General features: G+C 46.4%; 1 protein-coding gene across 3 annotated transcripts in view; it reads left to right on the top strand.

Annotated features, from left to right (window-relative positions):
• MON2 (MON2 homolog, regulator of endosome-to-Golgi trafficking) overlaps positions 1-18,330 on the top strand; it is a 100,048-nt gene that overhangs the window by 62,598 nt on the left and 19,120 nt on the right. For all 3 annotated transcript variants that reach the window (XM_081957001.1, XM_081957000.1, XM_081957002.1), the window contains 4 exons: positions 466-628; positions 2,761-3,054; positions 11,734-11,932; positions 13,168-13,796. In XM_081957001.1, the coding sequence (XP_081813127.1) occupies positions 466-628; positions 2,761-3,054; positions 11,734-11,932; positions 13,168-13,796 (1,285 nt within the window). The remainder of the gene's footprint in view (positions 1-465; positions 629-2,760; positions 3,055-11,733; positions 11,933-13,167; positions 13,797-18,330) is intronic.

Raw genomic sequence — 18,330 nt, 5'->3', positions numbered from 1 at the left:
AGGTAAAACGGACAGCTCCTGTTGGATTTCCTGATCTTTAATACTATGTTTAGATGCATTAAATATACATTCACAGTCCATTATTAGGAATTCCTCCTTGAAGAGGCCAAGATTTTGGAGTTTTAATGAAATAACCTTGTTTTATAGCTATCCTCCATAAGGATATGTTTTATAGCTATCCTCCATAAGGATATGACTCAAACCTATAGGGAAGAATAAGTTTCAGCCAGTGTATTATAATGAAAACCCATGCACTTCTTTCAACTTTTATAAGTTTAAATAAATAAATAAACAAATATGATCATGTGACCATGGGGGATCAGGAGTTATAACTTTAAGGATAGGTCCAGATCACTTTCTTTAAATCCATTGTAAATTCAAATGGTCATTAAACAACTGATCATAAGTTGAGGACCACCTGTATCATAATTCTTATTTACAACTAACTATTGATTTTGTTAATAGAGAGTCTCTAATCCGGACTGCATTCCAGTGTCTCCAGTTGGTTGTGACTGACTTTTTGCCAACAATGCCATGTACTTGCCTACAGATTGTAGTAGATGTCGCTGGAAGTTTTGGGCTTCACAATCAAGAACTAAATATCAGTTTAACATCAATTGGTCTTTTGGTGAGATTTAATTTATTGTTATTTTTACTCCCTAAATATGTAGATTTTTATGTGAAGGTTTAAATTGATATTCTTCTTTCACTTTCCTATAAATAATTCAAATTAAATCATGTTAGAGATTGCTTCTGGAGTTATAAAAGTGTTTGGCAAATAAATGTTAACAATAAGTATTCTTATTATGGCCAGCAGGGAGCCATAGCACAAGCTTAAAAGAAAAAGTTAAATATAATAGTCCAGCTACCAATTTTAAACTACCGTGTTTCCCCGAAAATATGACAGGGTCTTATTTTCTTTTTACTTACAAAATATGGCCTTGGGCTTATTATAGGGGAGAGCTTATTGTTTTGGGGGTTGCCGGGCGGCTGCTTCCTTGCGAACTGGCTTCCGAAGAGTCGGGCATGGCCTTAGGGGCGAAGCAGCCATGAGGTGACCAAGCTCATGAGCAACCGCCTGGCAAACCCCCTTTCCAGCCGGGTAGAGCGCTATTCACTGACCTAGGGGATATCCTTAAGGCACCAAGCCACGTGGCGCTCTGCCTGCTCTCCAGCTCCTGCGGCTTGGCACATTAGGGATATCCCTAGGTCAGTGCAAGGAGCTCTGCCAGGCTGGAGAAGGGGGTTGCGCGAGCACCTGTTCCGCCCCCAGCAGGCATGCCTCCTAGCCTCAACATGTCTCTGCCTGCAGCAGCAGCAGCAGCTGCCACCGGGCTCCGAGCATAACGTCTTCTCCGGTTCCAAACTCCAAAACTCGGCTGCTGAATCTTCCAGCAGTGGCCGCTCTAGGAGTGCGCTCTGTGGTTGTGGGGTGGCTGCTGGAAGACTCTCTGTCCGGAAGACTCTCTTACAGAGAGTTCCAGCAGCCAGCCCACAACCATAGAGCGCACTTCTAGAGCGGCCGTTGCTGGAAGATTCGACAGCCGAGTTTTGGAGTTTGGAACCGGAGAAGATGTTATGCTCGGAGCGTGGCGGCGGCTACTACTGCAGGGAGAGCTGGGCCCGGACATGTTGAGGCAAGGGAGCAGCCGCCCAGCAACTCCCCCCTCCGGCCAGGCAGAACGCCACTCCACAATCTAGCAGTATCCCAAAGATACCAAGCAATGTGAGCACCTTCCCCCCCAGCTCCTGCGGCTTGGCGCCTTCAGGATACCGCTATGTCGATGAGCGGTGCTCTGCCTGGCCAGAGGGGGGGAGGTTGTCCAGGGATTTTATTTTCGGGGGTGGGCTTATATTTTTGCCCACGTGAAAAATGTGGCAAGGCTTTAGTTTCAGGACAGGTCGTATTTTCGGGGAAACACGGTATCACTAGTATATTAATACAGTGAAAGTATAGAACCTAACAATAGAGTTACATTTTTAGATCTAACTAAAAAGAGATTAATTTGGAATTCGCCAACATATCAATCATTAATATACTAACACATTAATGCACTAATATACACTGTAACATTCTCTTATGGTAATCATGTGCTTAATGCTATGGACTATTATTTTAAGCAAGCTTTACTTACTCCTGGTTGTACCTGTTAATATAATAGGGCATCCAAGTACTGTACATATACCTATATCATTGAAATAAAACTCACTGAACTTAAAATATATTATGATATATAAAATATTGTGTTCTGTATAAAATATCAGACAAAATTGCTATTTTAAGTGTTATTTTTTACTATACAAAGTAGGACATATTTTGTGTAATATCAACAACCTGATTAAAATTGGAGCTAGTCCATTTAAAGCATACTTATAAATATTTCAGTGATTGGTTTTTTTAAAAAAGAAAATAGTTCACTTCCAAACAAAAATGTGTTTGATGAAATTCCATTTCTGTGGGAATTTGGCTAAAAGACCTGCTTTTTCCTCAAAATGCCTAATCCATCATAACTGGTGCCTAAAAATAATATCAAGGTAGAGCATATCAAGGTAGAGCAACATGCATCAATCCATCATAACTGGTGCCTAAAAATAATATCAAGGTAGAGCATAGCTAAATGTTCAGAACAATTCATTTATAATTTATAAAATATATATTGTGCATTTTCATTGGGTTTTTTTTTTACATTTCCAATGCAGGATTACCATTCTTCTTTGTGTTCAGAAGTCATTTACAAAGAAATATTTTTTTCTTTCTAGTGGAATATTTCAGACTATTTCTTCCAAAGAGGTGAAATTATTGAAAAGGAATTAAACAAGGAAGAATCAGTGTTACAGAAGCAAGCAAAAGAAAATGGAATAACATTGAATCGTCCCTTCCATCCAGCACCACCATTCGATTGCCTCTGGCTTTGCCTATATGCCAAGCTCGGTGAACTCTGTGTAGATCCACGTCCTGCAGTTAGAAAAAGTGCCGGGCAGACTCTATTCTCTACAATTGGTGCTCATGGAACTTTACTTCAGCATTCAACATGGCATACAGTTATATGGAAGGTAATGATGTTTATATGTAATAATATTGTTCTTACAATATGCTTGATCCCAGTTGTTTTTTTATATAAATATAAGACAAACTTATCCTTTTTATTAGATTTTAAAGTGCACATTTGGATGTGTACCAATTTTTTTCTGTCACTAATCTTTCCAAGCCTGTAAATTACATTTGACTGTATTTGCAACATGTGTTTTGTAATGATTTATCATACACATGCATTCAGAAAGTATTCAGACCCCCATCACTTTTGTCAATTTTGTTATGCTGCAGCCTGATTCTACAGTTGTTTAAATTCATTTTTTCCTCATTAATCTACACTCAGTACTCCATAACGGCAAAGTGAAAACAGAATTTTAGAAATGTCTGTAAATTTATTAAAAATAAACTGAAATATCACATTGGCATACGTATTCAGACCCTTTCCAACAAAACTTGTAATTTAGCTCTGGTGCCTCCCATTTCTCTTGATCATTGCTAACATATTTCTACACCTTGATTGGAGTTGAGCTGTGGTAAATTAAATTGATTGGACATGATTTGAAAGGCACATACCTCTCTGTAGAAGGCTTCACGGCTGACAATGCATACTGTAACAGAGCAAAAGCCATGAGGTCAAATGAACTGCCTGCAGACCTCAGAGACAGGATTATTGCAAGGTACAGATCTAGGGAACAATAAAATAAAATTTCTGCTGCACTGAAAGTTTCTAAGAGCACAGTGGCCTCCATATTTCTCAAATGGAAGAAGTTTGGCACAATCAGGACTGTTTCAAGAGATGATTGCCCTGTCAAACTGAGCAATCGGAGGAGAAAGGTTTTAGTAAAGTGACCAAGAACCTGATGGTCACACTGACTGAGTTCCAGAAATCCTGTGTGGAGATGAGGCAGAGTTCCAGAAGTACAACCATCACTGCAGCCCTCCACAGCTCTGGGCTTTATGGCAGAATGGCTAGATGGAAGCCTCTTCTCAGTGCAAAACACATGAAAGCCTGCTTGGAGTTTGCAAAGAAGCTCCTGAAGAACTCTCAGACTGTGAGGAACAAGATTCTCTGGTCTAATGAAACCCAAGACCCTTTGGCCTCAATTGTAAAAGTTATGTCTGGAGGAAACCAGGCACCGCATCACCTGCCCATCATCATTCCTACAGTGAAGCATGGTGGTGGCAGCATCATGCTCTGTTTTTCAGCAGCAGAGACTGGGAGACTGGCCAGGATTGGGGGAAAGCTGAATGGAGCAAAGTACGGGGATATGTTTAATGAATTCCACAACACTCAGGACCTTAGATTGGGCGAAAGGTTCACTTGCCAACATGACAATGATCCTAAGCACACAGCCAAGGTAACACAGGAGTGGCTTATGGACAACCTGTGAATGCCCTAGAGTGACCCAGCCAGAGCCCTGATTTGAACCCTATTGAACATCTCCAACCTGACTGAGCTGGAGAGGATTTGCAAGAAAGAATGACAGAAAATCCCTCCGTCTCCGAGGTGGAGTGTGGGAGAAGTCACTGATAGGTATTAACACAGCCCATTTGCCCGGAGACTGAGGTAAATTTAAGGACACTCCCTCTGCTCCTCCTTCTGACTCTCCAGATTAACCTCAGTCTTCGGCCCAGAAGGAGATAATTTCCTGGCTCTCCATTGGTACGAGACTTTTCTCAGCATTTGATAAACTCCTCTCACATTCCTTAGCGGCGCCCATCTTACCTGCATTAGCACAAGCTTGCTTGCTGCATGGCTGAGAGCTTAAACCGCTGGGCAGCGGCGGGGGGGATCTCCAAGCCGCATGCCCTGGGCATTTCTATACGCGGTCCACAGATCAGCGGACGTGATCGTTTGACCAGAAAGGAGGCAGCTCAGTCAGAGCCGTAACAAAAACTCGGGCCGCGTGGTCGGCAGTCGCCATTTTGGAAGTGTGGGCGCATGCGTGGAGAGCAGGGATCGATGCTCTGATACCAGAGGCCACAGGCGCTCGTAGCCACCGTCTGTACCCAGGAGAGTAACTTTGGACCTGTACTCCACTGATAATCCGGGGAGAGCCCCAGCTATTCGGCGGTGGGCCGGTCTTCTTGCGGGCCGTGGATCGGCGGCACAGCTGAGGAGCGTGAGGATTCGAAGGAGCACCGAATCCACGCAGCAGCTACAGACCGGTAGGAACAGAAGGAGGGGTAGAGAGAGGCTACGAACCGTGAGTAAGGGTGCGATGGCGGATTCCACGAGGAATGGGGGAATGGCGCCCTTGGTTCTCCTAGGGGTTCAGAACCAAGTGAGGAACCCTCCCGGGGAGCCAACCCAGGCACAAGGGGGAGACCCACCCATAGGAAGTGCACCTTCAAGTCCTCTAAGAAGGAGGGTTCCAAGCAGGACGTTCGTATCACCAGGGCGGCTGGAAGGCGGATCAGGGACAGCATCAGTTCTTCCCAGTCCAGATCGCGCTCGCCATGCAGTCCTCCCCACCTGGACGCAGTTCCTCCTGGCTCTCTGTTCTCCCCACGTGGTTCTCCTAGGGGGGGTAGTCCCTTGTGTCCCCCCACATCGCCCCTCTCACCCCGCAGGAGCAAGAGGAGATTCTTTTGGCTGCAGGACTATTAGCTTCCCTAGGCAGCGCTTGGCTCCTGATTTCCCTGACCCTAATTCGGCATTGGAGCCACCCAGCCTCTCCCCTGCCTTCCTAGAGCTCTCAGAGAGTTTTTAAAATGTTATTGCCAGAGCCATTGCCCAAGGGATTTCCTCGGGCATGCAGCACCAATTTCAACAGGCTAGGCAAAAGTCTTCACATGGGGCCCCTCGAGGTCATCCAGACCAACCCGAACCAACAGGGGCCAGGGAGCTCAGAGCTTCCTCCCCTTCCACTGCTAGCAAGGGGTCAGATTCAGAGGACGAGGTACAGAAGGATCTTGGGTTCTCTGAGGACAAAGAAGCTCAGGACCCAGAGGCCCCAGCCATCATGGGCCTATTTCCTCCAGCCTTGTTCAGTTCCCTGCTGCGCAAGGTCAAGGCCACAACAGATCTGGACAGCCCTTCTGATCCCAACCAAGCCACGGCTGTTCCTAGCAGGAGGGGGGCAAGAAGGGGCCTCCACAGGCCTCAGGTTGAAAAGGAGGAGATTCCAACCCCTGAGCTCTTCCTGGAAGTACTCAAGTCTCAATGGTCTAAGCCTGGTACCTTCCCCACTCCAGGGAGCAACAATTGTAGATTCTACAATCTCAATGCCTCCTTTGCCCAAGCTTTACAAGTTCCATCCGTGGACGCTCCGGTGGTTAGTCTGGCCTCTTCCTCAGCGGTATGTGATGGGAGACATCGCCAACTGTCTGAAGGTGGAAGATAAGAAGGCGGATCTCATCATGCGTAAGACATTCCAGGCTGTGTCTTGGGCGATCAGAGCAGCGGCCGCAGCCTCTTTTTTCAACAGGTCCACCCTGCTGTGGCTGGAACAACTTCGAGACAGAACTCCAGCGTCGGATGTGAGACTACTTCAGGATATTACAAAGTTGATGGTCTCGGCGGACGCCACACTGGACACGGTAAAGTACTCTTCCAGGGCCTTGGCTTCCTCTGTAGCATCCAGACGGTTGCTGTGGCTATACAACTGGCAAGCAGAGTCCCGGGCAAAATGCCACTTGGCAGGGACTGATTACACAGGAGACAAGCTATTTGGCTCAGCCTTGGATCCCATCCTCATTGAAGACAGGAACAAGCGTAAGGTCTTCCCGTCTATGTCCAAGCGTTCAGACCACTGGCCGGCGCCTTACCCCAGGAGGTCTTCCTTTCGACTCCCTGAGCAGGACTTCCAGCAGCAGAGGTACTCTGCCCCCAGGTGTCCAAGGCAAGGGGATAAGCAGTTTTCCAGAGACAGATACAGGTTGCAACAGACCGGCCATCAGCCCTTTCGAGGTGGGGGCGGCCGCCCCTTCTGCAGAACTGAGTGATTCGGGACCGGATCACCTGATCGGCAGCCGCCTTTCCTTGTTTGCGAACCGTTGGGATTACATCACCACAGATGCATGGGTACTCTAGACAGTCAGGTTTGGGCTTCGGTTGGAGTTCCGCTCCCGCCCCCCGAATAGGTTCCGTATCTTTCCTCCCTCCAAGAACCCGGTCAAGCGCTCCCTCATGCACAAAGCCATTCGGCACCTGCTGGATATCAAAGCAGTGGAGCCAGTTCCGGAGTGGGAGAAAGAATCAGGATTTTATTCCAATCCCTTCCTGGTTCCCGAGAGCGTGGGGGGTGGAGAGCGATCCTGGACCTCAAACTGTTAAATTCCAGAATTATATACCATAAATTTAAGATGGCATCCCTCAGGTCCATCCTGGAGGGGATCAGACAAGGGGATTTCCTAGCCTCAATTGATCTCACACATCACATCATATCTCCACATCATGATTGCCCCTGATCACCATAGGTTCCTTAGGTTCTCGTATGGGGGTTCTCATTACCAATACAGGGCCCTTCCCTTCGGGTTGGCCTCAGCCCCCAGAACATTTACCAAGGTACTAGTGGTGGCTGCTGCCCACCTTCGTGCAATCCCGATTCAGTTACATTGCTACCTGGATGATATCCTTGTACTAGCCTCCTCGGCAGCTCGAGCAGAAGGGGATCTCAGTGTCACCATTTCCACCTTCTGGTCCCTGGGTTTCTCGGTCAACCTCGAGAAAATCAATCTAGTCCCCACCACTAGACTCCAACATTTGGGGACCATTATTGAATGTGAAGTCTTCCTTTCACAGGAGTGTACGGACAGTATTGTAGAATTGAGTCGAGAGATTTGCAGGATTCGATCTGTTCCCGTAGCTATCCTTTTCAGGTTACTCGGCAAGTTCATCTCCTGCATCAGGATAGTGCCCTGGGCTCACCTCCACACCAGAGAGCTGCAGTGGTTCTTACTCCCACATCAGAGGAATGGGACAAGTGATTCAAGCTTCAGGGTCCTTGTGACCCCCCAGGTGCTTCTCTCACTCCGCTGGTGGATGTCCCTGGCTCTGGCCAAGGGTTCCCTGTTCAGGGAACCAGACAGGCTGGTCCTAACAACAGCCTGTTTGGTTGGGGAGCTCACCTGGAGTCCCAGTTAGCGCAGGGCCGGTGGACACTGACGGACCTGCGGAAGAACATCAACTGGCTGGAGCTCAGAGCGATCCACCTAGCTCTCCGACGGTTCAAGACGACGGTCGCCGGAAGACACATCCTGGTGCTGACGGACAACGTGGCAGCCAAGGCCCACATGAACAAGCAGGGAGGCACCCACTCCGTAGCACTACGCGACGAGGCAGTGCCTCTGGGAAACTGGGCAGAATGGAACCTCCTGTCGATTCGAGCAGAACACATCTCTGGAGTGGAAAATCAGCAGGTGGACTGGCTCAGCAGGGACCACGGAGAGTGGCAGCTTCACCCCCACATCTTCGAGCAGATCTGCCAGAGGTTCGGCCAACCGAAAGTGGATCTCTTCACCTCGCCATTGAACACCCAGCTTCTGAGGTTCATCTCACGGTTCCCAACCTAAGGGGCGCAGGACATCGACTCCCTGCACTGCAGATGGCCATCAGGCCTTCTCTACGCCTTTTCTCCTCTTCCCTTCCTTCCCGGGATTCTGAGGAAGCTAGTGTTAGAGAGGGCAAAGATAATCCTAGTGGCCCCTTTCTGGCCACGGCTTCCCTGGTTCATGGACCTACTGGAGATGTCGATTCTGCCCCATTGGAGAATCCCTTGGGAGAAGGTGGCCCTACGCCAGGGGAACCTGGAGCACCCAGACTCAGAGTGGCTTAATCTGACCGCCTGGCGCTTGAGCGGGAGCAACTAAGAGAGGCCCAATTTTCCGCTAGAGTCATCGGGACCTTTGAGACCGCTAGAAGGAAGTCCACTACCCAATCTATGATGCAACCTGGACTTCCTTCGCGGCCTGGTGTCGGTCTGCGCAGGTAGACCCGACATCGGCCTCAGTTCCCCAGGTGCTGGAATTCCTCCTGGACGGTTGGGAGAAAGGCCTAGCTCACAGTACTCTCAGAAGGCAGGTTTCCACCCTAGCCACCATCCTAGGAGGGGTGGGCGCTTAACCCCTGTCCCAGCACCCAGTCATCAAACGATTCCTCAGAGGGGCAGCTAATCTCTGGCCCTTGGTAGTTCACCGTTTCCCCTTGTGGGACCTTCCCACGGTGCTCCAGGCACTGCTGGAGACACCTTTTGAACCCCTCAGGGAGGTGAGATTACAATTCCTAATACTCAAGATGGTCTTCCTCGTGGCGATCACCTCTGCCAGGAGGGTGTCCGAGCTTAATGCTCTTTCCACCAGGGCGGACCTCTGCATTTTCCACAGCAACAGGGTCGTGCTCAGACTCGATCCAGCCTTTATGCCTAAGGTCATTTCCCCATTTCATAAGGGCCAGGAGGTAATCCTCCCGGATTTGTGTCCTTCTCTCTTCGGAGAGAGAGAGATTCTGGCACCGCCTGGACATAAGAAGGACACTGCGCATTTACCTCAAGCGCACAGCTGCCTTCAGTTGGTCGGAGGCTCTCTTTGTTTCCTTCCATCCCTCGGCCTGGGAAGCCAAGGTCTCCCTGACCACCATTAGCAGATGGATAAGGTTAGCCATTTCCAAGGCCTATGAGGCTCAAGGGCTGCCGGTGCCGGTGGGCATCTTGCACACTCCACCTGGAGTGTGGCCACCTCTGCCACCTGGGCCACCCAGGCACCCATCGAGGACATCTGCAGGGCTGCCGCCTGGTCCTCACCATCGCCCTTCATCAGGCACTACCGGCTACATGCATATGCCTCGGCTGAGGCATCCTTTGGGAGGAGGGTCCTGCAGGGAGTACTACACTCTCGGGAGACTCAGGCCCAATGATCCCTCCCATGGACATCTAGCTTTGGTATGTCCCATCAGTGACTCCTCCCACGCCCCACCTCGGAGAATGTCAGTTGGTCTTACCTGAACTGCATGTCTCGAGTGTGGCGTGGGAGCAGTCACTTCCCGCCCATCAGGCATGCCCTGCGCTAGGGCCTGAGTTTGGTTAGTTACAGGTCAGTCAGGGAGTTTGAAGGAAGTTGGATGGTCTCTGTCCCTTCCTTCCCAGGTTCTACTTCGACTGGACCATTGATTAATCTGGAGAGTCAGAAGGAGGAGCAGAGGGAGTGTCCTCAGATTTACCTCAGGCTCCGGGCAAATGGGCCGTGTTAATACCCATCAGTGACTGCTCCCACGCCACCCTCAAGACATGCAGTTCAGGTAAAACCAACTGACAATCCAAGTGTGCAAAGCTTGTCACATCATATCCAAGAAGACTGGAGGCTGTAACTGCTGCCAAAAGTGCGTTAGCAAAGTTCTAAGTAAAAGGTCTGAATACTTATGATAATGTGATATTTCAGTTTTTCTTTTTAATAAATTTACAGACATTTTTAAAATTCTGCTTTTACTTTGTTATTGTGGGGTACTGAATGTAGATTAATGAGAAAAAATAATTTCAATAACTCTAGAATCAGATTGTATAACAAAATTTACAAAAGTCAGGGGGATCTTATTACTTTATGAATGCATTGATTATTACATATAAGTAAAGATCACTTTTTTTTCCAGCTGTATTTATTATGTTCTCTTTTTACATAGAAACTGCAAAAAAGAGAAGTTAGAAACTGTAAATTATGAGAGGAGTGCTCTGACACTCCAGAAAGTTTCTCTTACATATATGAAAAATATGGGTATAATTTGCTAAAAAGTGGGATTAGTTATTTCTATCAACAGGTAAAAAATCTAATATGGTTTATAGAATTAGAAGATTGAGTCATACTGTTGAAAAGGCAACTACTTGCTTCTTGAAAATTGAAGTTTTTGCTTGGAAAAGTCAAGGAAAACTATGTGGACTGCTTCTTGCTCATCATCAAATTACTGTATTGGATTGCAATTAAATTCTGTTTATGGAAACCAATAATATATATTATTTAGGGACTAAAATTGGTTCCAGCAAAATTGTTGCTGAGAAACATAGCAACTAAGCAAACCATGTAGCTGAACTAGAGAGATGGCAAAAATCACTGATTGCTGTTCTCTCATTCAGATAGTGTTCTCTCATACAATGTCCTCTTCACTTTTTTTCTTTCTCTTTTTTTATCTAAATCAATTTTGTGTTTTGAGTCCCTAGTTAGTAGAATCAATATTATCACTTGAGCATGTTTTTAGAATTCAGTGAAATTAGAAAGTGGCCTAATATAATTCTAATTATTACAGTATAAGCAACAGCTATTTTATTATAATTAATGTTTTGGAATTCTACTCCATTTCAAAGAAAAAGCGCTTAAAGAAGCTAGCTTTGTTGAAACACTTAAATCGTATCAAAGTTGGTAACTTAACTTGAAATTATATTGTAGTAAAATTAAAATGAGAGACAGTTTAGTGTAGTGGTTAATACATCAGGCTAGAAATTGTGAGACAGTGAGCCTGTTTTAGACAGGAAACTCACGGTAATCTTGGGCCAGTCCCTCTTTCTCAGCCCTAGGAAGAAAAATGGAAAATCTCTTCTGCAAATCTTGTCCAAAAAATTGCAGGGACTAGTTCAGGTAGTTGCCAGGAGTCCAAACTGATTTGAAGTAAAATAAAATAAAATACCAATTACATATTATTCACAGAAAAGACATTTGCCAATATGTTTATTTATTAATTAGATATTAGTTTAAAGATCTTAAATGTTTTGTAGGTTCTCTTTCATTTGTTGGATAGAGTGCGGGAATCTTCTACAACTGCTGATAAAGAGAAGATTGAATCTGGTGGTGGTAACATTCTCATTCACCATTCACGAGATACAGCAGAGAAACAGTGGGCTGAGACATGGGTACTAACATTGGCTGGAGTAGCTAGAATATTCAACACAAGGCGGTATTTGTTGCAGTCCTTAGGTACAGTGGATTCTTATTTATGTTTAAGACAGGGTTTTTTATATAAACATTTTAGTTCTGCAGATGTATTTTTCATGAATAAGAAATTTAATTTTCATCTTGATTATATTTATAACTCTTATTTTTAATACAAATTTGGTTAATTTATTTACTTCATTATGTCATAAGATTTTCTTGCTGATTCTGCATTAATTGAAAAGTAATTTCCTTTTATGACAAAAACTCTCTGTTTCCTTATTGTTAATTGGATCTAAATTTAATGAATTTCAAGTGCAACCAAAAACTTTATATCAAAACAGCATCCCAAGGTACAGAGTCCACTGTTTTTGAATTAGTTCATATGATTCCTTTAAATTTTCATCATTTATCTACAGGTAATCTTCACTTAACAAAGGTAATTAGGACTGAATGTCTGATGCTAGGTGACATGGTTGTAAAGTGCAATTTCATGTAATCAACCACTTAATGATGGAAGTTCTTGCTCTTCTCAAACAATCCCATTGCATTAAGGGCAGTGTCATGTGATTATCATTTGCAACCTCCTACCAGTTTCCCCATTAACTTTGCTTGTAGGAAGATAGTAATAAAGGTAGTAAATGGCAATCGGGATTGCAAGATGCTGCAGTGTTGTAAGCTAGTCACCAAGCATCTGGATCATGATCATAATCACGAGAACTAATAAACAACCATTCATTCAGCACCAGCATAAGTTTGTATGGTTGCTGAACAAGTAGTCATTAAGCAAGGATTATCTGTAAATTTATATCACACACATAGTTATGTAGTGATACAAATGTGGTAAAATGACACAAATAATATAAATTAAGCTTTAATTGACATTCTGCTTTAACAGAGGACTTTTCCTGAAATGGTCCCCTAACTTGAATTTGCATTGTATTGTTTAATAGTGGATTGGGCAGTAGATTTGGGATGGTGTCCACAGAGGTAGAGTGGCTAGTGAAATTTCACACATCCTTGGAGAGTAGTGAAATATATCTTACTTTGTATACTTTATAACAACTCAATTTTTCTCTAACCAGTGAGCTACTTTTAATGTATGTATGTATGTATGTATGTATGTATGTATGTATGTATGTATGTATGTATGTATATATATATATATATATATATATATATATATATATATATATATATATATATATATATATATATATATATATATATATATATAGTAATAATGAAGCATATCTTACTGAGCTTTTTTTTCTTAATAGGAGATTTTTCTGAAGCGTGGGATATTCTTCTTGATCACATTCAGTCAGCTGCACTCAGCAAAAACAATGAGGTTTCTTTGGCTGCTTTGAAAAGCTTTCAGGAAATCTTACAAATTGTATCTCCTGTTAGAGAAACTGAAAAACCTGATACACCACCTGCTATTAATGTTCCTGTGCCTGTCCTCATAGGATCAGTGACTGCCACTGGCCTTGGAAGATCTTTTATGAGAACTGATTCTATAGGAGAAAGAATTGCAAAATACAGTGCAACTGAGCCCCCTGTGATAACTGATGAAATCGAAGACTTGGATCTTTGGTGGGCTGCATGGAACAGTTGGTTTAGAATTGGTTCAGAAAGTACAAAGCCCCCACTTTCCTTTGATAAAATGACTTTTATTCCCAGCCAGCCTTTTCTTACAGCTTTAATACAGATATTTCCAGCCCTTTATCAACACATTAAAACAGGTTTCAGTATGGATGATCTCCAAAAACTAGGCATCATTCTACATGGTGCAATCTCTGTTCCAATCAGTTCTGATGCATCTCCTTTCATCTTACCATCATATACTGAGGCAGTTCTAACAAGTTTGCAAGAAGCTGTACTTACGGCTTTAGATGTCTTACAAAAGGTAACACAAATTTTAAATACTTTATGAAAAGCACTCAATTTCTGTTATGCTGTCATCCATCGCCTTATATGTTAATAACCATAATTAACTTTAATTACTTAAAATAATTTTCCTACATCTTGAAAGAAATACTGTTTCAAGTGTCTGCTCAGTATTCTTTATTCAAAAACTTTATCACAACAAAATTAATGTTACATTTTAAATTTATTATTTATGTATTTATTTTTTTACATTTATGTCTCAGATAAGGACTCTGGGCAGCATACAATAAAATGTTAAAATATAAAACAGTATATTTAAAAGTTAAAAATTTAAGAGGTGGCAGATTAAAATTAGTTAAAAGGTGATTCAGAGACTAACCAGCCCAGAGGTGGGTTCCTACCAGTTTGGTAATGGAAATTGGGCCTGGGTCACAGAACCGATATGGACAGCAGGCCACACCCCTGAACCGCTCCCTGGTCGCTTGCCCCGCTGATCCACCCCACCCAGTCACTCCTCACCTCCTTGGTGGTTTGCCTGCCTAAGCTGCCTTCCCAGTTCCCACCTGGTTCCTGCCCTGCGCCCCAACTGAGCTGCTGCCTCCTGCCTACAGGTAAGTTGTGCTAGCCCCCCCTCCCCCCGCAGAGCTTGCTGCACCCCCCCCCCGGGCTCGTGACGTTCCCTTCCCCTGCCCCTTCCAGGAGTCCCCACGAGTCCCATTATGGCTCCCAAGGGACTTCAGGGAGGCCTGCTAGGCCCAAAACAGGGCACAGGGGGTGCCTAGCAAGCCTCCCTACAGCCTCCTGTGAGCAAAAAGAAAGAAAGAAGGGAGAGAGAGAGAGAGAGAAAGAAAGGTGGAGGGAAGGGAGAAAGAAAGGGAGGGACGGGAGAAATAAAGAGGGAGGGAGGAAGGGGAGAAAGAAAAGGAGGGAGGGGAGAAAGAGGGAAGGGAAGGAAGAAAAAAAGAAAAAGTGGGAGGGAGAGGAGAAAGAAAGGGAGGGAAGGGAGAAAGAAAGAAAAAAAGAGGGAGGGAAGGAGGGAGGGAGGGAGAAAGAAGGAAGGGAAAGTGAATGAGATGGATGGATGGATGGTTAAAGGGAGGGAGAGAAAAAGGAGAAGAAGGAAGGACCACAAACCTGGCAATAGGCGCAGCTTCGGAGGATCATTTGGAAACAGCACAGCAATCCAGGGCTGGAAGGGACCTCAGAGGTCATCTAGTCCAACCCCCTGCTCCAGCAGGAGACCTTATATCATCTTGGTTTTTTGGTGCCTCTAACACAGAGTGTCAGAGGAGACCCGCTATGGCCACCAGCCCTGGTTACTGTAGATGGGGAACAGCACTATGTAGTGCAAGATATACTAGATACCAGGTGGCACGGGATGGTTACAATACCTTATTTTATGGAAAGGTTATCCCCTGTCGGAGGCATTGTGTGTTCATAGCAAGGACTGTAGGGCTCCCCACGTGGTAGCGAGATTCCACCACAGACATCCCACAAACCAGGGAGAAGGGGTCCTTTGACTCCTAATTGATTGTAATTTTTAGCTCCCCAAATGCTGTCTCTGTGGTAGGGGGCCGCATGTTAGCTCCGGCCAGCCCAGAGGCCTGGAGCTACCATTCAGGGGAGAAAATTGGGCCAGCTGCCAAGACTCACCAAGTTTCCCTCCTCCACAAGCAGTCCAGCTAAGTAATCTACAAAGCTATTGATAACTGACTGAAAACAATCCATGATTAATTGCCGGGTGGTTTTCTTCCTGGCTCACAAGGGGATGGGTGTGCACACGCGTGGGGTGCAGTTTATCCTAATTACCAAGTAACTATAAAAGGTGGTGGGGAGCACCGGGTGGCAGCTCTGACATTCTTCCAAGTTGGTGAAGACAGCGGTCATGCATGGGTTAACTCAGTCAGTAACCAATAGAACTGAGTCTACCAAAGTGATGTCATCGCCTCTGAGGAGCATGCTCCCACTTTTTTAGACTCAGTTCGATTGGAACTGGCTGTGCTAATCACTTTCTCCTCAACTAATTCTGAATAATTCACTATTTTAATTGGATTTAATTGGATTTCTTGAAAACGACAAACAAAATTACTTCATCTAAAATGAATTTCGGATTGGGCTTCGGCTGAAGCTCTAAACAGAGCTTTCAATAGCCTCTGGAGGCTGGAGAGTTTTGCCTCGTCTCGGTGAGGCTTGCCTTGAATTGCCTTTGGGCTTCTGGGGCTTCGTGGAGCAGCAGTTTTGTCTGCAATAGCCGGGAGAGGCTTTGCTAGCCGCTTTCTCCTCAGCGAGGGAATCCCAGGCCTCTGCCTTGCCACCTGCTCAGCTGACTGCCGCCACTGCCACCAGAAGCCTCCGAAAGCCGCAGGGAGCTCATAAAAGCCGCGTGGAGCCACCTCGCTGCTGGAAAACACTGCTGCTGCTGCCGCGCCTCGCCATCGATGCTCCAGCCACCGCTGATCTTCCGCAGCTTCGCCCTTGGCCCCACAGCCTTGCTGCAGGGCCTTCCTCTCCCACGCCTACCTCGCGGCCTCGGCTACCTCGTGGCGCCGGCCCATAGGCTCTTTAGCCTCAGTGGCCATTTTGTTTGGGCGCGAAAATTCTCCGGCAGTCATTTTGAAGAACAAGAAACTGTGAGTACCGGCTATGGCCTCATCTTCTAATCCTGGGTCTCAACAGCTTCCAGTCTCCGTGCCTCCTGCCTCCACCACCGAGCCACCTGCTCCTAAGGGCCACAGGCGCAGGCCTGCTACAGAGGATACTATTGAGCCCCCTCCCAGGGATCCAAGACCTAACCAGGGGGGCATAGAGGATCCTCCTCCTCGAGAGGAGGACAGGCCCTTCAGGCCCAGCTAAGAAGGCCAGGTTCAAGACAAAGCACGCTGAGCCTCGCATTTTTCGGGCCCAGAGGCCTATTCATTCCAGCTCCCCTCCTGACTTATCATCTGATTCGGAGGATGACCTCTCTCCTGCTGCCTTAATCCTGCAGCCCGAGGATCCTAGGGGCACAGAGATTTTGGCCAACAGTGGGGATGATTCGGATTGTGACAGGAGCATTACCCCTGATGAGGATCCCCTCTACCAGGAAGATATTTCTCCCCCTCCCCGCCGACACCGCTCTTACTCGCCTGGCATGGCTGATATGATCTCTGAGGCCATTGAACGTGGTATTGCGGCTGGCCTTAAACACAGGTCTTCTAATCGCTCTGATTCTCGCAGGTCTGCTTCTTCCTCTAGTTCCAGGCGCAGGGATGGTGATCTCTCAGCTTCTTCGTCGAACAAGCTACCTGGCACCTCCAACCAGCAGTCGGTCTTCGGGGAAGAGGAATGCCCGGCAAGAGACTCAGATCTATCAGAGGATGAGGGTCTTCCTCCCGATCCACTTCCCTTTGTCGGTTTGTTTAAACCTACTGTTTTTTGCTCTCTCCTTTTTAAGGCCAGAAAGATCACAGGCATTCCTTCTCCTAAGATGATTCAGACTGCGGAAGCAGAAAAGGCTGACACCACCGATCCGCTCTTCATCCAGCATACGGTGGAGAAGAAGGTGATCCCATCACCACAGTTCTTCATAGATGTTGTCCAGAATCAATGGGCATCTCCAGGTACCGCGCCCCTTCCCAATGCCTCGGATAAGCGCCTGTACAATGTCTCTCTTGACCTTGCCAAGGCTTTGGAGGTACCCTCTATTGACTTACCTATAATTGCTCTTTCCTCGCCCAACGTGGCCTTAGCAGCTCCTCATGAAGCTCTGCGACCTGAAGACAAGAGAATAAAACAAACTCTGGTCAAGGGACACCAGGCCTCAGCTTCCTTCTTTAATCGCTCCGCTCTCCTGTGGCTGAGACAACTTCAAGCTTGCCTTCCATCCAGGGATTCTAGGGCTTGCAAGGACATTAACAAAATTAAGGCGGCCCTAGAATACACAGCAGATGCCTCCTTAGACGTGGCCTGTTTTGCGGCCAAAGCCATTGCATCTTCCATCTCTACCCGCCGGCTTCTCTCGCTAAAGCAGTGGCAGGCAGAAGCGCGGGCCAAGTGGAGGCTTGCCTCCTCTCCTTACTCTTCATCTCTTCTCTTTGGTCCTCCATTAGAGCCCCTTCTGGTAGAGTCCAAGGATAAGAGGAAGGTCCTACAACCGGCCACTAAAACGCAGGAAGGTCTGAGCCAATCTTTTTACCGCACAGCCCTTTCGTGGCCAGGATGGGGGTGCTTCCACCTCCCGTCCGCGACAGGTCCCACACAGACAGACCCCCTCCTTCTCCAATAGATCAGGCAGGAACAACCAGAGATTTCAGCCCAGAAAGCCTTTCTGGGACAATTCCAACCATTTCTTTATGAGGCCTGGAGGATCCCAATAGGGAGACATCACCAATGATGCGTGGGTCAGGTCCACAATCAGATTCGGCCTTCTCCTGGACTTGCACTCCAGCCCTCCGAACAACTTTGTCACGTGCCCGATCTCCAGGGACCCTCAAAAAAGGTCCTGGTAGAGCAGGCCGTTCACCATCTGCTCCACATTCGGGCCATTCAACCTGTGCCTCCAGGCCAGGAGGGTC

The sequence above is a fragment of the Natrix helvetica genome (assembly GCF_964273705.1).
Source record: "Natrix helvetica genome assembly, chromosome: 6".
NCBI classification, from domain to species: Eukaryota; Metazoa; Chordata; class Lepidosauria; order Squamata; family Natricidae; genus Natrix; species Natrix helvetica.
The sequence above is the reverse complement of the archived record's forward strand: the minus strand, read 5'-3'. Positions and strand labels throughout refer to the sequence as shown.